The 27,565-nt window shown below is 62.2% G+C and overlaps 1 protein-coding gene across 2 annotated transcripts in view; it reads right to left on the bottom strand.

Moving 5' to 3' along the window:
* CACNA1I (calcium voltage-gated channel subunit alpha1 I) overlaps positions 1 to 27,565 on the bottom strand; it is a 103,933-nt gene that overhangs the window by 28,952 nt on the left and 47,416 nt on the right. For both annotated transcript variants that reach the window (XM_036019648.1, XM_036019647.1), the window contains 6 exons: positions 19,211 to 19,370; positions 14,338 to 14,653; positions 13,405 to 13,497; positions 10,079 to 10,394; positions 7,272 to 7,693; positions 380 to 531 (listed from right to left, as the gene is read on the bottom strand). In XM_036019648.1, the coding sequence (XP_035875541.1) occupies positions 380 to 531; positions 7,272 to 7,693; positions 10,079 to 10,394; positions 13,405 to 13,497; positions 14,338 to 14,653; positions 19,211 to 19,370 (1,459 nt within the window). The remainder of the gene's footprint in view (positions 1 to 379; positions 532 to 7,271; positions 7,694 to 10,078; positions 10,395 to 13,404; positions 13,498 to 14,337; positions 14,654 to 19,210; positions 19,371 to 27,565) is intronic.

Here is a 27,565-nt window from a genome sequence, read left to right as displayed (position 1 = left end):
ATTATGAATAGAAACAACAAGATACAGAAAATTGGCGGTTCCCGTGACCTCGTGGTTAATGGAAATCACTGGTTTTATATCCCACGATGGCTGACGTGGTGGGTGTTTTCGAAGACAGTGTACGCTCACCCCTTCTTGGGGATGACGGGAGTCACAGGCCTGTCGCTAGACTCCGCTGTCTAATGTGTTAATCCAGCCGCACGGAGACGGCCACGTCACACACTTGTAAACATTCTGGTTAACTGTGTTTCCACGGCACTGGCTTCCTCGGACCTCACGCACTCCGTGCACAGGCTGGGCCAGCCCCCTCTTCCCCAGCTCTGGGCCCTCGGCCTGGGGACGGGGACCGGCGGGGTGGGGGCGCGGGGGGCACAGGCACCTGATGATGACGATGACGCTGTCGAAGATGTTGTAGGGGTTGCGCAGGTAGTCAAAGAGCCCGAAGGCGGCCAGCTTCAGCAGCATCTCCAGCGCGAACATGCTGGTGAAGACCACGTTGCAGATCTCCAGGATGTTGGTCAGCTCCTCGGGCTGCGGGGCGTGGGGCAACCCTGTCGTCAGGCGGGAGGCAGCCACGGGTCCCCCACGGACGCCCGTCGGCTCTTAGGACCCCAGGGAGGTGGCAAGGCGTGTGTGGCTGCGTGGCCGGGCAGGGCGGTGTCCGTGCCGGAAACCCAGTACCACGGCCTTAAGGGCCTGGCGGCTCTGCTGCCCCGGGTTCTGAGAGGCCCCCTGAGACGGTGGGACCCCACGGGCTGACCCTCCACAAACTCGGAGCTGGCACTATGGCTGCGCATGGAGGGAGGCATGACGACACCCGTTGTACAGATGGAGAAGCAGGCTCGGAGAGGGCCCGTGTGCTGCCCGAGGCTGCGGGGCTGGTGGGAGGCAGAGCCAGGGCTGGAAGCCAGGCGGCCTGGTTCTCGGGCTCCCCGGCCCTCCACCCCCTCCCGTCCAGCCCTCCCCTCTCACTGCCTAGCCAGGGCCCTCCCGGGACTGCAGTGTCGGGAGACCACGACACCCTGGGAGGGGACGCTGGAGACCATGCCCCTACTGTGTGCCACATGGATCTTCATTCCCTCAAGCACCCCAGTCAGTGGGGCTCACTCCGCCCATGTCCCACGGGAGAGCACGGGGGCCCAGGAAGTGAACAGGGAAAGCCACAAACGGGTCACAGGGAGACCAGCCCCCACTGGCTACAGACCGGCCTGCTGCCCCCGAGCTGTCCACCTCCTGGTTTTTAGCACCAGGCAACACCCCTGCAAATGGGACCATCGGAGCGACCCCAGTGTACGAAACGGGCTACGGTGTGGGCCACCCCACCCCTCCTTGGCCTCAGTTTCCTCATCCACAAAACAAGGGAGTGGAACGAGAGGTATCCAAATCTCTCCTCGAAGGGCCACATGCGGCTCCAGCCCCTCTGTCCCCGCCACCATCCCTCCGGGACGGGGAAGGGCCCGGCTTCTGCTCCCCGTGGAGCCAGGCTGTGCCCACTGCATCACGGACAAGGGAAGGGCCATCCAACAGGCCTGACCACTGGCCCGTACTGAGCTCGCCACCCAGTGCACACATGCTGGTGTCTCAGGTGGCCTCAGGTGGCTGAGACAGAGGCTGGGTGAAGTGAGCGCACTTGCTCAGAGCGCCCCGGCAAGGATGCGGCAGAGCCGAGCGCTGAGCCAGGCCAGACTCCAGACTGCTCGCCCGTTACACATGCCAAGACCCCCCACTACCCCGAACTCCTCCGCCCCTCTTCCACCCGTTCACCGGTACGGGCACTGAGCCTCCACCGTGTGCAGGCTCATGCTACCCAGGGTGCAGGGGCGTGGGGGATGGAGGGAAGGAGTCAGGACGTCCTTCCAGCCCCGGGGAAGGGCAGGCTCCGGGGGCAAAGCCCCACACGCAGGTGAGCTAACCAGTCCGTACGTAGGCGCTAAGAACAGGAAAGCTGAGTGTTTCGGGGACCACTGGGGTCAGGAGCAGCTTCCTGGAGGAACTGGCATCTCATCAGAGACCGCAAAGCTGAGAGGGAGCAGGTGACAGGGAGATGAGAAGGGGACCAGGCTGAAGGCCCCGCCAGAGTCAGGGCGGGAGGGCAGGGGCCAGCCATCCATCAGCACCGCCCACCCCAGCCCAGCCCAGCCCAGTCCCTCTTCCCGGGGCCGGGCACCGAAGGGGCCTGACTTTGATTCCATTTGGGTTACAAGGAGAAGGAAAAAAACCAACCACCGCTTCCTGCCTGGTGCCTGGGAAATCTAATAAAACCGCCAGTTCTTCTCCAGTCCGGATGAAAGGAGAAACCCCCTCCCATCTGTGATTACATCTGACTCACAGAGTGGTCCCGTCAGGGGCCCCTCTGTGGCGAGGGGCAGGGGCCCAGCACCCAGGGCTAGTCGGGGCCCAGAGGCCGCTCAGAGCCACCATTTATTTCCCTGCTGCCGGCCAGGTGACATTCGACACCGGGGAGGTGAAGACTATGGTGCTGGCCATCCACCACAGCGGACCACCACTCTGCTCTGAGCCCCACGCCGCATCACCCACTGCCTGCAGGTGGGGGCGGGCCCGCCGCTCCCCTAGGAAGGTCACCCACGGGCGTCCCTCTGCCCTCAAAACAGCTGTTTGTCTAGTCAAGTACACACCTGCTCATCTTTGTCTAACGGATCATCCGTCACTCCTGAGAGTGTTTCTCTGGGAGCGAGACAGTGAGTGGGAGAGACAGACAGACAGACAGATGGAGGCTGGGGAGAAGCAGCTGGAAATTGCAAAGATCCGCCCAGGGAATGAGGGGATGCCCGAGGGCAGAAAAGCCAGACTCAACCAGAGGCAGGAGGGTGGGGTCAGGTGAGGAGGGGCTGCCACCTGGAGGTGAGTCCAGGAGTGGAGGGAGGTGGGCAGGGGCAGGGCCAGACCCTCCCCATCAATGCCAGGCCTGGGAGGCACCAGGTAGCCCCGCCCCTGGCCATTCCTGCAGGGGCAAGAGTCTAAACTGCCCCCAGGAGCCCTGGAGCCCAGCACCATCCCCACGGTAACCACAACGGTGGCTGCTACCATCTCCCACGTGCCAGGAGGTGCTGGCCCCCCCCACGGATTCTCTCTCTGAGCCTCAGACGTCACCACCCTGTGGCATCCCCACTTCCCAGGCAGAAAGCCTGAGGCCCGGCGCCACAGCCGGCCTGCGGTGGGATCGGCTCCCAAACCCAGCTCCCCACCCTGTGGCCCAGGCACCGGCTCCACTTTTCTGACCTGAGGGTCCGGTTCAGCACAGACCTGTCACGGCCCTGTTTACAAGCCTTCCCTGGCCCCACGGCCCTAAGGACAAGGCCAGCCTCAGGACCCTCCGCAGATGGACAGCTCCCCAGCCTCCTGGGCCCTGCTCCTGCCTCTCCTCTGTCTCACTGATGGGATCTAGTCTCCTTCAGCATCCATCTCCAGTACCACCAACTCCAGGAAGCCTTCCCTGACTGCAATCCATGTTGGTGCCTCCCTCCCCCAAGCCAGCACAGAGCTGGGATGTCGGGCACCCAGCCACCCCAGCCTCGTCTTCCCAGGCTCACCCCAGACCTGGGTCGGCCGTGACTTGGGGGCTGCTGGAGGGAGAAGAGAGCCGGCTTTGGCCCATCCACCGGTCTGGAGGCCTCGAATGCAGCCCTTGGCAGCTGGGACCAGTGTACACGCCCTGGCCTGGGTCACCCCTACCTCAGGAGGCTCCCTGTACCCCTGCCCTGCCCAGAGGAACAACACCCTCTGTTTTTTTGTTGTCCCACTTGGAGACCATCCTCCAGCTCCAGGACAGCCTTGCCCAGCTCAGGAGGGGTCACTGGCCTAGACAGGGGACAGCCGGGAGAGGGAGACGTGGAGACAGATGTTGCTCCCAGTCCCTGTCCACCCCCTGTCCACCCTGTGGAACCCCAGAGCCCAGCTCTAACAGCCGCGCACCACACCTGGGGCTGCCACCTGGGGCAAGCCATTCCACCTCTCCGAGCCTCAGTTTCCCCATCTGCCCGGTGGGGTTACGACGCCCACCCCGCCTGCCGCACAGGGCTGCCGTGAGGATGGTCGGGGAAGAGATGGGACGAAACACGACTGCAGGTGCCGATGAGGGGTCTGGTGCCCGAGCCCACCTGCTGGTCACGCAGCCTCAGTTCCAGACAGCTCTGGGCCCACCCTCCTCCCAGGGTGGCGGGGGCTGGGGAAGCACTCAGCACCCTCTGACGGCCTCGTGGGTCACCAGCAGGTCCCTGCCTGGCTGGCACTCCCTCTAACCTGTCCCTCTCCCAGGCCAGTACCTGCAGAGACTGGCGTCTGTGGCCACCAGGAACCTGGTGACGCCCCATCGTGATTTTGGCAGCAGTGGCCACCTAAAGGCCACGGGCAGCTGTGAGGTCACCTCTCCCTCGAGCACGGTGACCAGAGCGTCAGGGGAGGCCCCCACCGCATAGACGGAGTAAGGACGTAGCGGCCAGGCCCTGTTCCCTCCTCTCACCACCTGCCACCACGGTGGCCACACCAAGCTCCCTGCCAGCAGGGTGGGCAGCCTCAAGAGGCGGGCACCCAGGGTGCCTCCCCTCAAGGTCGCCGTCCCTGCAGGAGAGCGGGCCGTGCTCACCCGCTTTCCCTGCTCCTCCCCTTCTCCCCCTGCCCCCATGGGGCTCTGAGTCCCCCCTCTCTCTGTGGAAGCCACTCAAGGCAGCTCAAAACAAACACGGGGCAAATCACTTCCCACGGAGCGATGTCTGGGAGTCGTGGGGAGAGAGAGAAAAATGCCAGCAGCCCACAGGTGGGCCCGCGCGGGGCTCTGCCGGACGCTGGCTGCCACTCGGAGCCACTTTATAAAGAGCGTTCTTAAAATTCTCCCTCCCCCTCACTTTTTCTTTAATTAATTTTTTGAGGCTCCAGATAGCAGATGGTAAGCTCACCCCAAAGGTGGTGGTATACGGCTCCAAGGAAAGTTTCAAAATAATTCCTAACTAGGGAATACCTACTATGTGCCAGGCTTCTTAATGCATTTCACCTCCCCAGTCACTCTGTGAGGAGGTTGTGAGGACTCAGTACACCATGCAGGCTCAGGATCTGGCACTTAGTAGGTGCTCTGTCCATGGGAGCCGTTCCCTCTGAGGGAGAGGGCACAAAGCTAGGGCACCTGCTTCTCGGATAAAGAAACTGAAAATGCAGACAGTTGTACTTGCACAAAATGCAGACAACTGTACTTGAACAATAAAATAATTTTTAAAAAACGAGGTGAACCCCGTGAAGGGGCAGGAAACCACCCAGTGAGAACTGCCTCTCCCAGCTCGGTGGAGACCCCGGGGTGCCTGCAGTGCCGAAGAGCTGAGGCTCCGCCATACTCAAGGGTAGAAAGCTTGCTCGGAGCAGGCTATGGCAGTGGGGGGCCAGGCCCAGCAGGGAGACCCTGAGCTGGCCCGGGCAGGGGCCATGGCCTGGCCTGAGGCCGGGGCCGATGGGTGGAGGGAGAGGCCCGGCCCAGCAGACAGGGCTGCCCGGCTGCCGTGTTGCCCTGGAGGGGACAGCTGAGAAGACACGGTTAACCGCGGCAAACAGGCCTCTGAAGAATAACCCTGACTTGTGGTGTATGCCAATTTCTGTGGTGTAAATATTTCCACCGTGGCCAATTCCAAGCTACCGACTGTGTTTAGTGATGTCCTTGCAAAATCCCTGTGTTAGGAAATTGCTCTTGCAAGCTGGTCCCGGGAAGCCACTGGCACGGAGAGTGCCCGGGCTCTGGTGTGGCAGGGCTGTGACCGGCCCTCCCGGTGCTGCCCCACTGGAGAGAGCCAGTGCCCCCAGGCACGGGGTCCCTGTGGGGCCTTCCCCAGGAATGCTGGCCTCCCGCAGCCCTGAGCCAGGCAAAGGCCCCGAGGCTGGACCCCCGGCGAGAAGGTCCGGGCGGCCTGTCTCCCCAGCTTTCCCATGCTGACAGCCTTCCCCGGCCCTCCCCAAAGACCTGTTTAATTAAGCCAGAATGGCTGGTAAACCAGCAGCTCTGAACAGAGTGTCACGGCAGCCCCAGGGGCCGCATTTAAGTAAATTGAATGGGGCCTGCGCTTGGCGAACTAATGAAGAGGGAAATGAGAGCGTGGCCTACCGCAGGGCGCAGCGGGCGGGCGGGCGGCGGGCAGGGCTCTGCAGAGCCGGGGCTGCAGGAGGCGAAGGGGCCTCCAAGTGCCGAGCCCTGCGGCCAGCGACCGCCCCTCCCTGGGCCTCAGGGCTGCCAGCTGCCAAGTGGGGAGCCCTCCCAGGGCTGGGGTCACCTACGGGCGGGGAACACCGGGAGCCAGAAAAGGGTGCTTTTCCAAGTGGAGCCAGGGTGGGGGTGTCACCCGGGCTGTCATCTGGGTGTGGCCTACAGACTGGGGACATCTGGGTTAACCCCCCACAGCCCTCCATCTCGTGTCCCCACATGGAGCCTCCTCCCCTCCTGTACGCAACCGCCCCGGGTTCCTGTCCCCTCCGGGAAGCCAGCCTCTCTCCCAGGGGCTACTCCCAGCATGCTGGGGACCCCTTCTCTGAATGCCCCTCACCTCTGAACCCCTGGCCCTACCCCGATGGCCTCAGGGGCCTGGGATACACCATCCGACTCAGGCAATGCCCCCGGCACCCCCGGCAGCAGGGCTGAGGACAGGGGCACCCACGGGGTGGCCGGGAGGGAGACCACAGAGCCACCCCCAGTGCCGAGGGGGTAAGGGGGCCACTGGGGACCGGAGCGGGGGACGCCGTGTGAGCTGAGGTATGTCATGTGCAGGGCACGGGGAGACTCGGCATCAGTACGAAGTGTGGTCTGAGCCGAGGGCATGGGGAGCTGCGGAAGGCTGCGGGCAGGGCAGAGCCCAGCCTCTGGAAACATCTCTCCTACCGTCCTGGGGAGCACGGACAGGGGGCGCACGTGGGGAAGAAGCAGTGAGTGGAGGTTACACTGAGCAGTGACTGACGGGGGTGTGCGGGGGTGTCCCGGGTCCCTGCCGGGCTGCTGAGGAGGCAAGGACCGGCTCTGCCTCCCTCCCGCCCCAGGCGGGCCAGCCCAGCCCTGCTGCACGCGGGCACTCACTCGCCCACACAGCAGACACCTGAGCCCCCTCCTCTGTGCTGGGCCCGGGCTGGGCGCTAAGGCCACCTGGGGGGCTGGACGCAGCCCTGGCCGGCGGGGCAGACAGACACACATGGTGTGCAGCACACCGGGCTGGAGGGGGCTGGCTGGCGCACCCCGGCCCCCCACCCCGCACTGTGCCCTGCCCGGCCCGGCACCCCGCCCCACTGGCCTGCTCGTGGTGCTCGATGCCCATGCTGACGGTGTTGACCAGGATGGCCATCATGATGCCGCGGTTGAAGTACTTGCTGTCCACGATGCCGCGCAGCTTGGCTCGCGTCTCCCGCCACACGTCCCCGCACAGCCGGGCGGCCCCGTCCGCCTGCTCCTCCTCGTCCTCCTTCTCCAGCCCCGAGGAGGTCCCCTCCTCACTGCTCCGGGAGCCATCCCCCTCCACCTCGTCCTCACCACTGCCGGAGCCGCCCGAGCCCAAGCCCTCCTGGCCCGAGTCAGTGCTGCCCAGGCCCGAGGGCCGCCGGCCCACCTCCTGCTGGCAGCGGGGGCAGCTGGCGGGGTCGGAGGCCAGCATGGCAGAGATGGGCTGCACCAGCGTGTGGGGCGTCGGGTCCAGCGGGCTGTGTCTTGGGCACAGCTCTGGAAAGCAAACAGAGGGCACACTCGAGGTCTCAGAGGCGGCAGCCCCTGTCGCCACCAGGCCCGGAGCCCTAACCCTGGGACAGAGCTGCGTGTGGGCATCAGGCCCCCGTTGCCCACAGGGTCTGCCTGGACATGCCAGCCCCACCCGGGGCCGAGTGGCCTGGGGTTCCCGAGGAAAGGGTTTCGCCTGCTGGGCTCTGTTTGCCCCTGTGCAGAAGCCTGGGCCAGGAGCGCCCCCCATGCGGGGCTGCGGGGTTTCCTATTGGTTAGTGCCCACGATGGGCCCAAAACAGCGTCTGGGACACACGTCCACAGTAGCTGTGCTTCCTCCTCACTTCCTGGCCCCGGCCCCGGGCCAGTCCCGGACCCGACCCTCCCCACGCCTCAGCCCCTCCCCACCACCCTGGTTTCTGACATCACAGAGCTGGGGAACCGGCTGAAGAGCTTCTCAAAGAGCCAGGCCGGTGTGGAGGTGGGCGCCCCCCGGAGGAAGCCGAGGCGGCCCTGGCGGCCCTCAGTTCTCCCGCCTGTACAGCGGGCCTGTGTCCCAGGGAGGGAGGGAGGGAGGGAGGGGGGCAGGAGCCCCCGGCAGGGAGCGAGCCCTCTCCAGAAGGCCCCCGGACCCCCGTGGCAGGAGCTGAGACAGGTCCAGGGGAAGGAGGCAGGACAGGCCCCCCCAGGGCCAGACAGGGGTGAGGGCGGGGGCTGCTGGAGCCCTCACCCCCTCACCGCCCCGCCCAGGGAGGGTGAGCAGCCTGGCCAGGCTGGGACCTGAGCCAGCAATCTGCAAACCATTGCAAAGGCAGTCGGAGGGGCCCTCTCTGGGTGGGTGGGGTCCTTCTTTGTGTTTGTCTGTATTTTGCTAGAATAAACACGCTTTACTTGTGTAAGCAAAAGTACCTTTGTTAAAGGGAAATAAAAACATATAATGTCTCCTTTCCTTTCTACACTTGCCTCCAAATAGCTCCAATGCCCTGGACGAGGCCTCTAACTCAGTCATCCCGGGAGCCGGGGCGGGGTGATCAGAGGCCCAGGGATGGGTTCCCACTCAGCTGGGGGGCAGGGCAAAGACCCTCCTCCTCCTCCAACCCCCCCGGCCCCACACGTACTCTGGGCTGGGCTCCCTGGTGCAAAGGCCTGGGCTGAGAGTAACGGCCCCTCCAGGAGCTCCCCTGGGACCTCCTGGGCAGGGGAATGGACAGCAGGTCCCCAGGGCAGGGGAATGGACAGCAACAGGAATCCTCTTGCAGGAAACTCCCCTTCCCGATCGCCCAAGAACGCCAGGTGCCATCCTCGCTCGGCTCCCCCATCCCAGTGCCGGGCCAGCCCACGAGCCACCTGGGGCCTCCCCAAGACCACGCCTGGACCGCCTGGACAGCCGGTGCCCAGGGTGGGCAGCTCCGAGCATGCGCCCTCCGCCTGCCTCCCAAGAATCTCAGGTTCCCAGAACAGGAGACCCGCAGGGGCAGGGCCAGGACGGGCTGACCCCTGCTGCACGTGGCCTGTCCCTCACGCTCCAGGGGGACACTGAGGCCTGCAGCAGGCCCAGGGCTGTCCCAGGCCACATGTCAGCACCCACTCGGGGGCACAGCCCTGCCACCTGCTGACTTCCTTCTGAGCACCAACCAGGGCAGGACGGGCCTGGGGTGGGCCCCCCTACTGTGGCACAGCTGCCTCCTCCTGAGGTTCGCTTCTCCCTGGCGGTGGCCCCACTGAGCCAAAACTCTGACATCCTCTCGGGGGACAATACCCCCCACTCTGCCCCTCCTCAGGCCTGTTTGAACCGAGAGCCCTTCCTAAACCTCAAGTGCTGACTCTCAGAAACGGCCCATGATGGTCAGGGAAGCAAAGAAGTGGACCGGAGGCAGGAGGTCGCAGAGTGGCCCCAGTGTCCCCAACGTGCCACGCCTTCGCAGGGTAGCCGGCCGGCCCTCTGTTCGGGGTGGCCACTGGCCACTGCTCGCGTGCACTAGCAAGCGCTCAGGGATGGCAGGACCCCATGCGGAGCGAGGCCAGCTGCAGTGGGGCAGATGTTAGAGTTTCACAAGACCAAGGGCAGACAGTCCCTCGTGTCTCTCTAGTTGGGTCCTGGGGGTGGAGCCTGAGCCCACGTGCACATGCCAGGCGGGGAGGGAGCCCCTCCAGGGCCCAGGCTGGAGCCAGGTGCCGGCAGGTGGGCGGGAAACAGGGAGGGAATGAAGGGTGTGGGCTGGAGCCCTCAGGGGAGACCAGGGTTGTCGGCCTGCTGGACTGGCCGGCTCCGCTGATGCCAGGGAGACAGGGAGACACCCTCGCAAACAGCGCCGTTTGGGAGTCGCCAGCGGGAAGCCCACGAGGCCCACGTGGGGCCCCCTGGAGGCCACGGGAGGCAGGGCTACTTACTGAAGTGCCTGGGCTCCTTGGCGCGGGGGCCGGGCTTGGCGGAGGTGGGGACCCCCGGGCCTGGGGGAGCCTGGCGCCGGCTCTGCAGGGCCTGGTAGAGGCCCAGGGCCCGGCGCTTGGCCTTGCGCAGGATGTGGCAGACGTACTGGAAGATCTCCTCGTAGCAGTCGCCGGGCTCGGCGTAGCTGGCCACCGTGCTGGAGGACAGGTAGCGCTGCCGCTGCTCCAGCATCAGCCGGTGCTCCCGCTGCTTGGTCTCCGAGAACTGGGTCGCTATGACAACGAGGCACAGGTTGATCATGAAGAAGGAGCCCACCTGTGACCAACGGGAGGAGAGGACAGGGACAGAGGGGACGGGGAGGTGTGGAGAGGCAGGAGAGGGGGTGGGGCAGGAGGGAGACAGGTGAGACGGGGAGGGACAGGGACACAGAGGCGGAGACGGAGTGGTGAGGCGGGGTGCGAAGCGGAGGGACAGGAGACAGGATGGAAGGAAGAAAGGGGGAGGGACAGGGACAGATACAAGAGGAGACGGGGAAAGGCCAGAGCGGGAGGCAGACAACCAGGGACAGCCAGGCGCACAGAGACACAAGGACGAGGAGAGACACCGAGAGAGAGAGAGAGAGACAGGCTCAGAGAGAACAGAAGCAGAGGGTGCAGGAGACGCAGAGGGGCAGGGGCGGGGGGAGAGGAGGGTGGGGGCCCGGAGAGACGGGCACGGCACAGGCAGGGACAGGAAAAGAGCACTGAGGCCCGGCTCCAAGAGGAGCCCACGGCCGCAGGCGGCAGTGGCCCGGGCAGCTCCCCAGGGCCCCCGGAACCTGCTTCCAAACCTGCCCCCCTTAGGCCCCCCAGGCTCTGGCCACAGCTGCCCTCCCACTGGGGACATCGCCGCTGAGGCCAGGAAGGAAGGCACAACAGCAGCCCTGCCGTCTGTCTGACCTTGCCTTTGGCCCCGGCTGGGCGTCCACACAAGAAGAGAGAGATATCCCTGAGAGCGGGTTTGCCCATGTGGCTCTGTGTGGGCTTGGGCGGGGTGGTGGGAGAAGCTACCCACCGGGGTAGCGCCGGAGTCCTGCCACCTCAGCCCCAGGACTCAGCTCCAGGGGCCCCTCCTGCTCTGGGTTCCAGAAGGCGAGCCCTCCCCTGGCATTTGCTAAGCCTCTGAATGGGCTCAGACCCTGCCAGTGAGGGAGGGGGTGGGCGGCTTTTCCTCCCTTCCAGGCTGCCCACCCGGAGGGTCCTGCAGGCTGTAGCCCGGGTCACTGATTCACCCTTCTTCCCTCCTCTCCCCTACGGCATGGCTGGGGAGCTGGGGTTCTGCAGCCTCGAGCTGGGGCCTGTCACACCCAGAGGACTCTGGGAAAATTCCCAGGTAAGAACATGGCCCCCTCGCTCACTCTCCCAGTCACTTCCTTCAAAGGCATTTCCTGGAGACCTGCTCCATTCCGGGCGTGTGTGAGGGGGACGGGGCCTGCCCTGTGGAGTTGACACCTGCCAGCCGCCTGCCCAGCCTGCCTCTGCCTCTGCTGCTGCCGCTGCCCCGGGGACCCCGGCGGCTCCCCATGCCCTCTGGACCGCCGCCTCCCTGTCTGCGAAATGGAAGGCTCAGACACGGCCAGCCTGGAACTTCTCCACGCACAGGCAGCACTGGGGACCTGGGGCTGAGGGCTAAGGGCTCACCCCAGCAGGGCGTCCTGGCCAGGCACCTCACCACTCTGGGCACCTGCTCCCCACCTAAGGAACAAGCAGGTGACACTGCATGGCCAGGGGTGAGGGGGTCAAGGACAGCATGGTCACTCGGGCTCCATCTGGACTGTCATTGTCCCCCATTTCACTGTGAGCTCGGGAGCGAAGGGGCCTGCGGTGGGTGGCGCGGGTGGTCACCCACCCCAGCATCGGCGCCAGAGCACGCTCCGGCCTGCCTGTGGACACCTGGACTTCTCTAGCTGCCCCCGCACTCTCCGCGCCCCCTGCTGGAGGGGTCTGTCTGTTGCAGGGTCTCTGGGAACACCCCTGCCGGGAAGGCTCTTCCTCTGGCTGTCACACCCGCTCCCCCTTTCCCCACCCCTGAGCCTTTAAGGCTCCGTTCTGGTGTCACCTCCTCCAGGAAGCCTCCCACTTCCCACCCCTCCTCTGAGCTGGGTTAGAGGTCTCCCTGGGTGTCCCTCTATCGCAGTTCCTAAGATACTGTCTGATCACTGCCTGCTGTAGCCCATCTCACCCCCGAGACGGTGAGCTCCTCCAGGGTAGGGCCCATCTGGCTCTCTGCTCAGCTCCAAGCACCCTGCCCCGGGCCTGGCGTAGGGCAGGCGTCCCTGAGCGCGCCGGGGACTGGGCCAACCAGCGGATGAGCGGCAACACTGAACGAGGTCTGCATCCACCTCCCTTACCCTGGGGGCCTCCTACGGGTCCACAGCCCCAGCCGCCCCAGGAAGACATCAGAGCAAAACCAACAGCAGGTGGGTCCTCGGTCAGCTTGCTCTGAACCCCCAGGACGAGGTCCCACCAGCCCAGGAGGGGGTGCTGCTCCCTCTCCCACCACCAGGAAGCCAGAGAAGCCAGCGCGCAGCAGCAGCTGGGAGGCTGCAGCGACTCTCCCAGGAGTGAATCGCCTTGACATCTGGGGACTGTGCGGGGGCTGTGGCTGTAGCTGCAGCCAGGCACGGCACAGCGATGCAGCCGCACAGCCATAGGGCAGATGAGCTGGCTCTGGGGAGCCTGTGGGGGCGAGGGCAGGAGGGGCTGGCCACAAGGGGGCCCTGCTCTGTGGAGCAGATGGAGCCCCATCTCCAGCTCCACGTCACCCCCACCAAGGCAGGGCTGCTGAGAGGTGGGGTCTCTCCCAGAGTTTCAGGGAGCTCCACCAGGTCACCACAGCCTCAGCCTCCTCTTCAAGCCCTGCTTGGGAAGCAGGCCGGGCCTCCATTTCAGAGCACCCCGCCTTCCCGGCCCAGGAAAAGAGGGGGAAGCCGGGCCCCTGGGGAAGCTTCCACCCGGGGGCTGCACGGGGCTCAGGTCAATGAAACGCATGTATCCCAGGGACTGGGAGGCAGAAAAACAGGAGCGGAGCCACGGGCTGGACTCAGATGCCAGGAATGAGAGATGAAGACAATCAGACGTGATGGATGCTTCCAGCCACCGCCCCCGACGCGTCCTTTCAATCACCCGCTGCTGAGCTGCATTTTAAAAACTGCCACCCTTGCTCTCTCCCACCCAGCTCTCCCGGCTCTGAGGAGCTCCCCGGGGACCCCCCAAGACCCCAACCCCGTCCCCTGGTCCACGAGTCCTTGAGCTTGCCTGGAGAGGCCAGCTTCCCTGACACTTACTATGATGAGCAGGATAAAATAGATGAAGTTGTAGAAGGAGTGCGCATCCATCACGTAGTACATGATCTCCACCCAGCCCTCCAGAGTGATCACCTGCAGCCGGGCGGAGCAGACGGGGAGAGAGCCTGAGCCGAGCTGAGCCTCGGGAAAGGCAGGCAGCAAAGACAGCGCCCCTGACAGGGGCCCTACTGTGTGCCAGGTCGCTTTACATGTGCCGCCTCTCAGACAGGGCAGGCACCTGCGCCCTCATCCTCCAGGTGAGGAGACAGAGGTTCAGAGAGGGTAAGGCACCTGCCCAAGGGCGCACAGCCAAGGAGTGGACCTTGACCTGGTCCTTGTCCAGCCAGAGCCCACCCCCTTTCCAGTCCACCACACCAAGGTGGGAGGGCTGGCCGGAGGGGTCCCTGGGCTCCGGCTCACCAGTGGGCCACTCTCTAAACCTCAGCTTCTTCCCTTCAGTGTGTGGGGCCAACGGAGCCCACCTAGCAGGGCTGGGGGCAAGCTCAGCCACGCCCGGGGACTATGGCCGTGGTGCAGCTGGTGGGACTCTGTCCCCACACACTCCCTCCCGGAGACGGAGGCAGAGCAGCTTTGGGCAAGACAGACACAGGGTCCTCCCCAGCACAGCTGTCTTGTTCGTTTTCCGCAAAGAAGGAGCCCCCAGGCAGCGAACCCGCCCTGTCCCACAGACAGGCCCCACAATGCAGCTGCTGGGCTGTGATCACCTCGCGCCTGGGAGCTCTGAATCCCGTGACCCCGCCGCGCCCAGAGCACAGCGAGCGGGCAGCCACCCCAGTGAGGCCCCGCCCCCTAGGGGCCTCTCCACGGCCCTGCTCCTGCCCCTTCTTCCCTCCCAGCATGCACTGCGCACTGGGGTCGGGGGGGCGCTGCTCGCTCCGCCCCCCCAGCACGGTCCGGCCCCAGGGGCCTCACCTGGAAGATGACGATCCAGGCGTAGCCGATGTTGTCGAAGTTGATGGCGCCCTTGTGCGGGTTGGCGCTGCCCGTGCGGCACACGTTGTAGTAGCGGTTCCAGTTGACGCAGAGCCCGCTGGCGTTGGGGTCCGGGCGCCCCGGCCCGAAGTCGTAGACGTCGTCCTTGGACAGACAGCACTCGCGGCCCTGCTCCTTGAGCGGCGGGATCTCGTGGCAGCCCATGATGCCGTTGTCCCCCGAGAGGGAGCAGATGAAGGGCATCTCGTCGTCCTCCTCCGGCTGGTAGTAGGGGGGCAGGGCCACATCCCCTTGTCTGTCCACAGACGGTGGCGGGTGCGAGAGGGGAAGGGGAGGGGTTACTGCCTCCACCTCCAGGCCTTGGCACATGCTGTTCCCTCCACCTGGGACACCTTTCCCCACCTCCGAGGCTGCCACAGAAATTCCCCGGGAACCACTGTGGTCAGTTCCAGGGTCGCCCCACCCCAGGAGGCTTCCCTGAGGGATCAGGCAGAGCTGATCCTGGCCCCCGGCCCCCCAGCCAGCCTGTGTCCTACACCGGCCTCCACTCCTGCTGCTGGGGTACATGCACCCAGCTCCACTGGGAGGCTGGCTGGGTGCTTTTCGGACAGGAACTGGGTCCCAGCACCCCTAGTGCCCACACTGTGTGGATGGCACAGAGGAGGCCTTCAGTGAACAGATGCCAAATGTTACCGACCCACCCGTCCCATCTCCGGGACCTTGGACAGGTCACTTCCCCCTCCAGACCTCAATGTCCCATCTGTAACACAGAGATAGCGACCCCTGCCCTGCCCTCCCGAAGCGCTCATCTATGATGTGCCGGAATCCCAGCCAACATCTCAACAGGGTTTTGTCTGTGGAACCTGGCCAGATGGCTCTAGGATTTATCTGCACGAGGGACCAGTCAAGACAACTTTTTAAAACAGGAAATATGAGTGCAGCCCAGCCCTACAAGACAGCAAAATACTCTACAACGACAGCTATTACTACAGTAATATTGTCACCAGAACAGAGAGGTTCATGGGCCGTCACGGTGCACAGGGACAACGTGTGTGTGAAAGAGAACTTAGTGTAACAGAGACGCCTTTCAGATCCATGGGCGATGGAGGGGCCACGTAACCAGTGGTGCTGGGACAACCGCTGTCCGTTTGAAAGATGATGAAGATAGATTCCCTACCTCACACTGTAAACACAAATAAGCTTCTTGAAGACTTGGTATCAAAAGAAGAAAAGAATGTAAATTTCTCATTATTAGTTGTTTATATTTTTGATATATTAGCTTAAGTAAAATATATAAATTAAAAAAAAATTTCCAGTGGATTAAAAAGCATAAAGGCAACACATCTAACCACACAAATATTATAAGAAAATATGGAATGCTTTTTGTTAACTCAAGATACATAAGGCCAAGCCAAGAACCACATGATTTCATTCATACGTGGGACATGTAACTGAAACTCACACGCAACAGTATGGCCGTGACCACAGAGGGAAGGGGGAGGGGCAGTAAAGGGTATAGGGGGCCAAATATAGGTAACGGATGGTGATTTGGGGGCACACAGTGCACGATGCAGACCAGGGACCACAGAAATGCATGCTGGGCACCTGTGGGCTCGACTGACCAGTGACACCCCAATACATTTAAGCTTTTAAAAAAGATAGGTAAGGCCTTCCTGGATAAGGCACACAACATCCAAATTCTACAGAGAAAAAGGTCAATAGTGACTAAATATGAATGTAACATTTCTAGCACAGAAACCATAGCACACAAAGTAAAAAGACAAGCAACAAACTGAAGTAAAAGGGAGGCCAACTTTGTCTGCAAGGGGCCAGAGAGAAAATAGTTTTCTGCAGTCCACACGGTCTCAGTGCCAGTTACTCAACTCCGCCCCCGGAGCACGTGAAAACAGGCCCGGGAAACAGAATGGTGGGTGTGGCTGTGTTCCAATAAAACTTTATTTATAAAAACAAAAACAAAGTATTTTCAACATATAAAACAGATAAAAGATAACTAGAGCATCTTAAAAATCTGTAAGAAAACTCAATAAGAAAAATCAATAAGAAAAATAAATCAATAAGAAAACTAGATCAATAAGAACATAAAAAGAACCCACTGGGGAGAAAAAAGACAAAAACCCACAGAGACAATGAGAACAGCCAATGTGTGGGAAGAGGTGCTCACGTCCCACAGGAAAGTGCAAACGAAAAGAACACCGTGGTCATTCACATCCATCCTAATGGCACACATTTCAGGGTTGACGGTTCTGAGTGTGCAAAAGGGTGCATGCCAACCGACACGCTCACACACTGTTGGTGGGAGCGGAAATCAGTACACCCGTTCTGGCGTGTGCTTTAGGAACCTCCATCAGCAGTGAACACACACACACACACCCAAACACCCACGGACACCTGCCTGCGACGAAGGCCCCACTGCAGCTCAGTGGGGGCAGGGCGGGTTTCCCGACCAACGTAATGGGACAGGGGGACACCGGGGAAAAGCAGACCCCGGCCCCCACCACACACCACACTAGAAACTGTTTCAGCTGGAACACGTGGTCCGAAATGTGAACAACAGAACAAGAAAGCTTCTAACAGCAAACGTGGGAGAATATTTTCAGACATGACCTTGGGTGAGGAAAACGTTTCTTAAACTAGACACACAAAGCAATACTTTAAAAATGATTGATAATCTGGACTTCATTACCTCGAAGAGCTTCTGAGAGTGAAAAGGGAAAACTCAGACTGGAATAAAACACCGAATACCCACCACAGGGCCCGGATCCAGGATATAAAGAACGACCACACATTTACGAGAAAAAGAAAGACAATGCTATCTTAAAATGGCTAGAGACCGTAACAGACACTTCCCAAGAAGACATGCAAAGGGCTGATAAAACACGAAAGATGCACGCCACCATCAGTCAGCAGGGAAACGCAAACCCAAACCACAGTCAGAGCCACCGCCGAGTTCTGCCACGGGCGTGGGGCGACTGGCCCTCTCAGACGGCTCCAGTGGACGCCGAGTGCAGCCGTGTGGGAGAACGGGGCGGCCAAACCCACGGAAGCGAAACATACGCACGCCCTTCACCCGGTGACTCCATCCCCGGGCGTTGACCCAAGAGGAAAGGGTGGCTGTGTCCATCCAAAGACATATACAAGAACATTTATGAGTCATGAGACCCCAAAACCCAGAAACAACCCAAGTCAACGGCAGAATGGGAACAGAAGGGGCGGTGTTCTCACTCCGCGGGATCCTCAGCGGTGATGGAGAAGGAGCTACTGACACATGACAACCGGGATGAGCCTCACAGACGTGTCGTGCTGGGCCCAAGGCGCAGCCACAGAAGGTAACGTCCTAGAGGATGCCATTTAAAGAAACCTCCAAAACGGGCAGCCACTGGGAAGGCACCGGAGGGAGGCTTCCCGGGCGTGCAAGTTTCTCTGGGTAGATGGATGGACACTCCGCACACCCAGGGCAAGCCTCCTTAGGCCGCACATGTGACGCTTGTGCCTGCTACTGAATGTGATTTATATCTCAACAAAGAAGGATTAAAAAGGTATAAAAACTTGGACCAGCAATGACGGGCCTCGCCACGGAGCACCCGTGCACACCAGGCGCCCTGCAGCCTTGCACGGCAGAGCAAACGCTCCGTCTTCTGCTGCGCCGCGGGCTCGGCGTGGGGTGCCCCCTCGGGTGCGTTTGTCGCCTGGGAGGATGACTGGAAGTGCCTTCCTGATCTCCCCCCCCCCCCCCCCCCGCCGGGCGCATCGCAGGCGTGCACTAATGCATCAGACAACGGGCGGACGCACCCTCGTGTGCAGACACATCCGTGCATACACTCGAAGACGCTGGGATTCTGTAGACGTCAAACTTCCCAGGCAACTCACCCCAGCTCCTCCAAAAGCCGAAGCTTCGTTTAAACAGCTGCTGACAGGCGTGTCTGAGGAGCAACCTACGCCCCGGCTCTGAGACACAAGGGGGCCGCACGCGTGGGGACCCTTCCCGGGTGACTGGGAGTCACTGACAGGGAGGGCCGGCTGTGCTGTCATTCCAGCACCAGGTTCCGCGTCTGCCTGAGGGTTGTCTGTCTGCTTCGTCCCTGTGGGCCTCACGGCTTCCTGGGTCTTCACGGCCCTTCGCCCTCCCAGCCCACCCCTTCCACCCCCGGCCCCGAAACAACCCAGAGACGGTACGGTCACACACCCACGCGGAACTTCTGGCTCCCGAGAACCTTAAAGACTAACAGCCTACTGCTGACCGGACGCCTTACCAATAACAGAAACAGTCGATCCACACACTTGTGTTATACACTACAGTCTTACAGTAAAGTAAGCTGGAGAGAAGAAAATGTTAATAAGAAAGTTCTAAGATTTGTCTGCAAGTCTTTGCAAATTGTCGCACATCTCCACAGGATTTTCTGATGTATTTTTTGGGGAAAAAAACCTGCACCGATGCGGACCTACGCAGCAGGTCAAACCTGTGTTGTTCGTGGGTCGGCTGCGGCTTGCTGCTCCCGCTCTGTTGGCCCCGATTCCCAGTTACCGGGTTACAACCCTGTATTATGTACACGCGCGTCCCTGGGAGCTGAATGAGCACCTTGGTGGTTTCCTCGTAGACCGGGACTTTGTGATGGTGACTCTGAGAGCTCAGAGGCCTCCTGTGCTCATGTTACGGTCCAGCTGCTCAGGGGAGACCCACCGCTAACTCACCTCCCCACGCCCCTCGATTTCCCCGCACTTTGGGGAGTCAGGATTGGAACCAGGTGCTCAGTGGGGAGACTCTCCCAGCCCTCAAAGATGCAGCACCAGGGGGCCCTGGCCGGGAGCCGCCCAGGGGCCGGGGCTGACTCACATGGTGAAGTTCTCCTCCAGGAAGCAGCGGTTGCGCAGCAGACCCGCCCACAGCTGCACGCCGATGATGCCGAAGATGAAGAAGACGAAGAAGCAGAGCAGGAGGACGTTCCCCAGCATGGGCAGCGTGTCCAGGAGCAGGTTCACCAGGATCCGCATACCTGGGAGGCCGCAGGGGGGAGGGCGGTCGGACAGGCCGCAGGGAGCCCGAGAGGACAGGAGGAGGGCAGGGTCACGGAAACGGGGTGGGGGGGGGCAGGGAGAGGACAGGTGCGGACTCGGGGCTCCTTACTGCTCCCCGCCTGCTCAGCGGCCACCAGAGAGGCCTTCTCCTTGGTGTCTGCCCCGCCCCCCCACCCAGAGGCCATGGAAATGGCTCTGGGCCCCAACACACTTCCGCTAGATGGTGGTTGAATAAGCAGGCACTTGGGGAGCCCCTCTCACGTGCTAAGCACTCTCCTGGGTAACGCACAAGTGTGGCCTCCTTCGGTCTTCACGACAGCTCTGTGAGGTCGGTAACTCTACCCCAACCTTACAGAAGAGATCACTGGAGGTTCACTGACTGAAGCCACTTGCCCAGGCCACACAGCCAGAAAATGGCAGCGTTTGGATTTAAACCAGGCGTCCTGACAGCAAGCCTAGCACTCTCTGCCGTGTCCAGGGCCTGGGGCCCAGGCCGGCTCACCTCACTACACCCAGCACCCACCCAGGATGGGCGCAGCCGGCGCCTAATGAATGTGTCCTGCGTGCCCTTCATCTCCGGGGCAGTCAGCGGTCCCCTAATCACACCAGCAAGAATCACCCTGGCGACCCAGCCCCTCACAGGACAGAACCAGGCAGAGCCACCTACAGAAGAGACACGGCCCGTGAGGGGCTCAGCTCTGGCCTGATGTCAGGAAAAGTGGCCTTTTCCCTTCCCGACAAATAGCAGCGATGAGCCAGTCACGCCAGCAGCAAGAAGAGGAGGAAATGGGGAGACGGGAGTGGAGAGAGGAGACCCCAGGGAGGCCACGGGGTGACCCCAGGCAGGTTCAGGCAGATGGGGGAGGGGCAGAATGCGTAGTCACGTCCTGGAGCGGCTGCCGGCTGAAACCAGCGGGCAGGGAGCGCCTGTGGGAAGCACGCAGCCTCCAACTTCCAGAGACCCCAGTTCAAGGCCTGCCCTGCTGGCCTGTGGGGCCCTGAGCCCGTCCCTCTCTCTCGGGGGATGAGGCCTCTCAGCAAAAGGGCCCAAGAAGACAACAGCCACCCCGTAAAGGTCCCCAGCTCAAGGGCCACCCCCCCACCCCCAGCCCCGAGGAAAGGGAGAACACACCCAGTTTCCAACCCCACCCCCCACACTTGTCAGTCTTCACATCCATGCCCCCATCCTTCTTTTCTGCCCCCTCGGGCCCTGGGTTGCCTTTTCTCTCTCCACAGCCCCAGTCCCCCACCTCACAGCCCACCTGTGAAGGTGACCTGCCCTCCCCAGTGTGGGTGATAGCCACCAGAATGACCTCAGTATGTCACCCCTCCTCCTGACTCCAGGGGGTGGAGGTCCAGCCGCTCTAACCACTGGAGAACCCACAGAAGCACAAGGCCCAGACAGGTGGGTCCCCTCTGTGGCTTCCTCCAGCCACCTGTCCCAGTCCTGGGCTGACATGGAGACCACATGACCCAGGCCTGGCCAATCCACATTTTTTGTTCCCCCAGCCCCAGGGTGTCGGTCCAGGATGGGCATGTGACCCCGGCCAGGCCCAATGAGAGTAAGTCCCTGAGACTCCTACCGGAACTACAGCGGGGGAAATGCTCTTTTTCTGCAGAGGCTGCACGCTGGGCAGAGTTAGCGCTGAGGCTGCTGGGCCCATCTGGCCTCGGGAAGGCAGTGCCTGCCCAGGCTGAAGCCAGCCCAGGGGAAACAGAGCCCACGGCAGAGAGAGGGCGATTCCCGACAAGAGCCTCTCTCTAGAACATGAACCTGGACACGTCGCCACCGTGCACGAAAACCTCAGGTCCCCACCACCTACGGAAGTTGTGGGTTAGGTCCCAGAAAGTAGCCTGTGAACCCTGTGAAGCTGCTGTAGACCATGCACGTCTGATGCCGAGGGGTTTTCTGGGAGCAGGTCCACGCAAGGGTCTGCGGCTCCAACGAGGGTCAAAAGCTGGTGTGTCACCCTTGGTCGCACATCCCCCCAAGACCTAGTGAGGTCTGACACCGCCCACCTCTCGAGATTCACCCCCCTCGCCCTCACCCCCTCCCCCTCCCCCTCCCTCTGGCGTCACTGCGCGCCTGTGCAACACCAAACTACCCGAAGTTCCCCAAACACACCACGGGTCTCCATGCCTTTACTCACGCTATTCTCTCCCTCCCTTCCCTCTCCTTTGTGCCTGGAAAACCCCTGTTCGGCCACCGAAGCCCAGTTGAAGCTCGGCTTTCTCCCTGTGAAGCCTTCCCACACAATTTCCCACCCCATCCCAGGTAGAGCCCAGCCCAGGTAGAGAGAGCCCAGCCCCGGTACAGGCCATCCGTCTCTCCCCAGCTCTGGGCAACCTCGGTCTGGGCTACAGTGGAGGCTGCTCAGGCCCCTTAACCTCTCGTCTCCACCCAGCCCCGGCGCACAGCTGCTGGTCACCCTCCCATCCCTTCCCCCGGAGCTGTGAGCTCCCGGGCCGAAGTCTGAGGCACCCCCCAGGCTCCCAGAAGCCAGCAGGTCCTGGCCCGGAACAGAGGCCCAGCCAATGTCTGGGGAGTGACGGCGCGTGAACACCTGGAGGGGTAAGGCGTGAGCAGAGAGTGGCAGACAGGACAGAGGGGATGGAAAGCTGGTGATAAGAACAGTGGCTTGTCTAGATCTTTGTTTGTTCTGGGCATGATGGTGAGGGGGTTTTCAACAAGGGTCATTGTTTGGGACGTGCATCAGGGTCTCCGTGTGGAGTGGTCTCCTGTCAACGCTGAATGCCCACCCCCACCCTCCCTCCCACAAAACTCGGTCACCCCCTCTTGGAGAGGCAGCGGGGCTTCCTTGCAGGCAGCTGCCCCCCACTGAAAGCAGAGCATGGTAAGTGAAGGCCCAGTACCCCAACTCCCTACATCCGCCCCCCCCAGAGAGTAGCCAGGGATGTTGGGAGGAGGGAAGCAAAAAAAGTAGATTGAGCATCCGCTAATCCATCTGAATGCCAACTAAGTCGTCGCCGGCCTTTCCGGGGTCCCACCGACCACTCACGCACCGAACACTCACCGCCACGGCTGCTGCGTGCCAGGCGCCGGGCAGGCCACTGCGGCCTGGGGACGAGCAAGTCCCACTTTTCTCCCCCTCGGGTGAAATGCAGCCCAGCAGCAGGAGACGGGGGACCCCAGGTTGGGGGAAAGGACCCTGCCCCACCTGGGGCAGGACAGCCCTGGGCACTTTCCTGAGGGGCCGACTTGAGCCGGACCCTCCACCGACAGGAGCTTGTGACAAAGGCACAGAGGGTGACCCTCCAGACAGTGCGCCGGGGGTTCCAAGGAGTGTGGACTCTGTGCCAGCTGATCGGCCGGGGAGGCCAGCCGGCAGACTGCTATGCAGGCCGAGGCCGTGATGGGCTCTGGGGTTGCAACAAGAAGGGCCGGTCCGGGAGGCCAGGGCAGAGGGCCAGGTGGCAGCTGCTGTGAGAAGGGGCCAGACCAGAAAGGCCTGGAGGAGGCAGGAAGCGGCTCAGTGTGATCCTCGCCTGGCTGCTCCCCGGGGCCCAGCCTTTGTTGCCCAATTAATTACATGTCCCTTGTTCTCCAGGATATGAGAGTTCTGAACGGCTCCTGAAAACCTGCCCGCCTGGCTTCCCTGAATGGCAGCCCGATCCCTCCTCCCCCACCCTCCTCCTGGGCCGGGCCCCAGCTCATTCATTCACGGTTCTCCCAGGGAGTCCCAGGGCCATACTCAAGCTAATCGGGGGCTAAGGATGAGTCTGTCACGCCCGTGCCAGGCACAGGGAGCCGTGGAATTAGGGAGGCACAGAGGAGCCCCTGAGACCCTGGCTAATCCTCCTTTTATGCCCACAGTCCAGTGATCGGCCGAGGCAAGTAAGATGTTTCCACCCTGCCCTCCGCTCCCCTGGAACCGGGCATTGGCGATGGAGGTGGAAAGGGGAGAGAGAGAGAGCGAAGGCTGAGAAGAGGGGTGGGACATGGGATGTGGAAGCAGGAGAGGAGACGGGACATCCCCAAGATTCCGGGCTCAAGGCCAGAGGCGTGGTGGCCAGAGACCATTGGTGGAGATGGGACTCCATTCGGACATGTGGAGTTTGGGGCGCCTGGTATACATTCATATAAAGTTGTGCCAACCCTGGCTGGTGTAGCTCAGTGGATTGAGCGCGGGCTGGGAACTGAAGTGTCGCAGGTTCAATTCCCAGTCAGGGCACATGCCTGGGTTGCAGGCCATGATCCCCAGCAACTGCACATTGATGTTTCTCTCTCTCTCTCTTTCTCCCTCCCCTCTCTAAAAATAAAGAAATAAAATCTTTAAAAATAAATAAATAAATAAAAATAAAGTTGTTCCGTAAGATCTCGGGGCCAGGGGTTCAGGAGAAAGGGGTATGGCCTGGAGTATCACGTGGGTGGCCCCAGGGGAGAGACAGTCTCTGGATGGACGGCGTTTCAGTCAGGAGCGAGGAAGGGACAGATGACAGAGGGGTGACCGGATGGAACCACTCAACCTCTTCACCCCCTTTTTGCAGGGACCCCAAGACAGAACTCTCTGTTCCAAGGGAAGCTGGGCAGCAGCCAGGCAGGGACACCCGTGGGTGGCAGCGGGGGACCTGGGAGAGGCGGGCAGGCGGGCTTCCTGACCAGCATCGCCCCTGGAGGCCCGGGTCTCTCTGCAGACAGGTGCTGTAGCCCAGGTCAGCGCCACCACACTGCCAGGTCAGCTCGGGAGGGTGGGGGGGGGGACAGCCCGGCTCACAGCGGCTTGTGCTGGGGCTGCGGCCCACAGCCGAGAGGAGGGGCTGGGGGCAAGGGGGCCCGAGGCTGCAGCCCCTTCTCTCTCTGGTCTGGCCAGGGGAGTGGAGGGTGCTGAGCGGCCAGGAAAGGCCGTCTGCTGCTCCCACCACTGCCAGCACCACCTGGTCGGGGGCACAGTGGGTGCCCAGGAGGTCGGGCCACGCAGCGTAGGGATACCACCCAGCCCCAGGATACAGCTGCTGTCCCAGCCCAGGTGGGGGCGCCGATGAGCTGATGAGGGACCTCGGCACCCATTCCTGCCATAGGAAACACACCCCAGCCCAGAAGTGGGCACCCCTGCACCCTCCATCCCAGGAGAGGCTGTGGGTCCCTTCCCAAGGCCGTCACGCCTAGGCCGTGGGTCTGACCCGGGTCCCACTGCGGCACAAAGGTCTACTCGTCTTCAAACGTCCTGACCCCACTCCTCCGTGAGGCCCCCTTTCGGTGCACGGAGGCCCTTCCCCTCGGCCTCTGCTGCCTCCGGCAGAGCACGTGTGCCCCTGGCCCATGGCTCCTGGCTCGCCTGTCTGCCTGCGGAGCAGGGGCTGCGTCTGAATCTTCCCGAGACCCCACAGTGGACCCAGGGCCTGGCCTGGGGGCTACTTTGGATGGACGGATGACGGATGGGTGGATGCATGGATGGATACATACTGGTCCACTCCCTTCCACATAGTGCTGTCCCTCCCAGGGATCACTCGCCCCGTCTCCGATTTGTAGAGAAAATGTGACCCTGGGAAGTGGAGGTCAGGGTGTGTGTGTCGGGGGGGTCATCTGCCTTCACCCCACCCTCACCTCCCGGCGTTTCCTCTCTCGCCGTCCTGGCTGCTCTTGTCCCTGAGTCAGGCTCTCACCAGATGTTTTGGCCAGATGTTCTCCCACCTCCATCTCTTCAGAGAAGCCCCACCCCCGGGAAATCGGGCCCCTCCCCTCCATCTTCCCTCCTCTCTCCCCAGCTCCATCTTTTCCTTCCTCCCTCCCTTCATTCCTCCCTCCACTCCTTCCTTCTTTCCTTCCCTCCCCAGCGAAGCCGCCAGGCCCTTCTCCCAGAGGGTGGCTTGGGAACCCCTTGTCGGTGCCAAGAACAGACAGCCCTGAAGGCCAAGGGGTGCCTGGGGTCAGGGCCCCCCTCCGCGTGCCCCCCGGTTCCGAGTACACACACACCCCGAGTGAAAACACAGAGGTCTCACGAAGGTCTGCCTCCAAGTGCGTCTCCCAGCCCCCTTGTCAACAGGTGGCCCCCAGGACCGCGTCCAGGAAGAAGTCCCGGGGCCTCCCTCCTGCGTCTCAGCGCGGCTGGCCTGCCCTGGCGAGGACCTGGCAGAAACAGCCAGAGCGGACCTGGGCCGCCAGGGCCAGGAGACAGCCATGAATGAGCCCAGGGCCCCTCGGTCCGACGGGCAGTCGGAGACGCTGTGCCTCCAAGACAAGATTGTTCTGAGGCTTCTCCTTCTTAGCCCAGGAGTCTAGGGTTCCGCGGCAGGAAGGACAAGGCCAAGAATCTCCGTGATTCCCAGCCAGGCTAACTCCGAGCTCTCAGAGGTAGGAGACCCCCACGCCATGAACGGGCAGCATCGGCACCTTCCCTGGGCACAGTTTGCTGCCCCACCCACGGTCTAGCTGGGGATGGGGAAACCGAGGCACGCAAGGTGGAGCCGAGCCACTGAACAAGCTCCCAGGCACGAGCCCTGGTCTACCTGCCCTGGAGGCTGCAGTCTATGGCCCTGGCTACAGGGGCCCTTCCTTGTGGGGAAAGCCGGGGCAGGGCGGTTCGCTGGCACCTCAGACTCGCCACTGGAGGTGCCGTGTGCACCCCCATTGTGCAGACAGGGGAGCAGAGGAGGACAAGACTCTTCCCCCCAGGCCCTGCAGCCAGTGAACGCAGGACCAGGCTCTGCGTGCACACAGGGCGGCCCAGAGGCCAAGCTCTGCACAAACCACTGTACTATCCTGCCTCCTGCCCCGGCTCGGCCCCTCAGGCTGCGCGGGGCCCGGTGCCGTGAGAACTCCACGCCCTGACAGTGCAAGGCACTCAGAGGGGCGCCTTCGGGGCATTGTGTCAGCCTGCGGGGCCCTTCTGCATTGACCCTGGGTGTGGGCAGGGCGCCTCCGGGATGCCCCGCAGAGGGGCTGGGCGGCTGGGTGCCTACACGCTAAACGGAGAGAATGGGGGTCATGAAAAGGAGCGAAAAGCTCTGGGGTAGTACAAGCACAGGTTCAAATCCTAGCTCTGCCCCAGCCAGCTGTGTGGCCTCTTCAGCGAGTTACTCTGGAGCGCTCTCTGCCTCAGTTTCCCCGTCTGTAAAGTGGGCCGGTATCCTAGGGCTGTTGTGTTGTTGCAATGATGTCGCCTGTGTAAAGCACCGTGACGGGTCTGTGATAAGCACCTGACAAGTTTTAGCCCCTTATCATTAGTGCTTCCGTGGACGATTTGGAAAATCACCTTCTGCCTTGTCCGCCGGCAGTCCTCTGTCCAGACACACGGCCCCCAGGCCGGCTCCTCCTCCCCACCTTTGCATGCGGGGCTGGTCTTCCAGGAACACCCTCCCACCCTCTGTGCACCTGGTGAGCGTCTTCCAAAGCCAGGCTCTGCCCTCAGATGCCCCGAGGCTGCCCCCTCCGTCCTCTATGCCCCCAGGACCTCTTTGTAACAGTGACACCGATTATCCACTTACTGCACTCGAGGCTCCCCGTTAAGCTCTTTATGCACACTGCGGTATTTCATCCTTACCGAACTACATGGAAATGGGTATCACAAACCTCCCATTTCATCACAGGAGAAATGGAGACCCAGAGAGGAGCAGGCAAGTGGAGGGACGAGACCCAGGGCCTGTCAGTGCAGAGCGACCCTCCAGTCCCTGGTCCTGCAGTTGGGGCCTGGCAGTGGCCTTCCCCCACGACACTGCACTATGAGCTGGGTGCTGCCCTGGGAGGTAGCTCTCCAGCTCTCGGCACCACCCACCCCAGGCTCCTCCCAGAGGCCCCTGCATTGAGATGAGGTCTCACTGAGCCAGGGATTGCAGCTGGGCAGGGCCCTGGGGGGTGGGCGGTGGCCCAGGCCAGCCTCAGCACTTCCCCCAGCTTCCCCCGAGCTCCCCAGGCCTCTGTACCCCCCGCCACAGCCGGGGCCTGGGCGTGCTGTGCCCAGGTGCACATGTGAGCCAGCAGCTCAGACTCAGCTGGCTCAGGCCCTAGCAGTGATTGCCCTAGTTTCTCACTGGAGAGAGAGAGGGAAAAAAAAGCCACACTTTCACAGTTAAATGGCTTGGCCAGCAGGCTCTGGGAGGCACTGCTCAGGCTTAAAGGGTGCGTAGGCCCGGTGAGGGCTGGCGTCAGCCGGTGCCAGAAGGGAGCACTTTTAAAGGTAATCCAGCCCCATCTTGCCAAGACTCAGAAAGAGCT

The sequence above is a fragment of the Phyllostomus discolor genome, chromosome 2, assembly GCF_004126475.2.
Source record: "Phyllostomus discolor isolate MPI-MPIP mPhyDis1 chromosome 2, mPhyDis1.pri.v3, whole genome shotgun sequence".
NCBI classification, from domain to species: domain Eukaryota; kingdom Metazoa; phylum Chordata; class Mammalia; order Chiroptera; family Phyllostomidae; genus Phyllostomus; species Phyllostomus discolor.
This window is presented reverse-complemented; position numbering and strand designations above follow the sequence as displayed.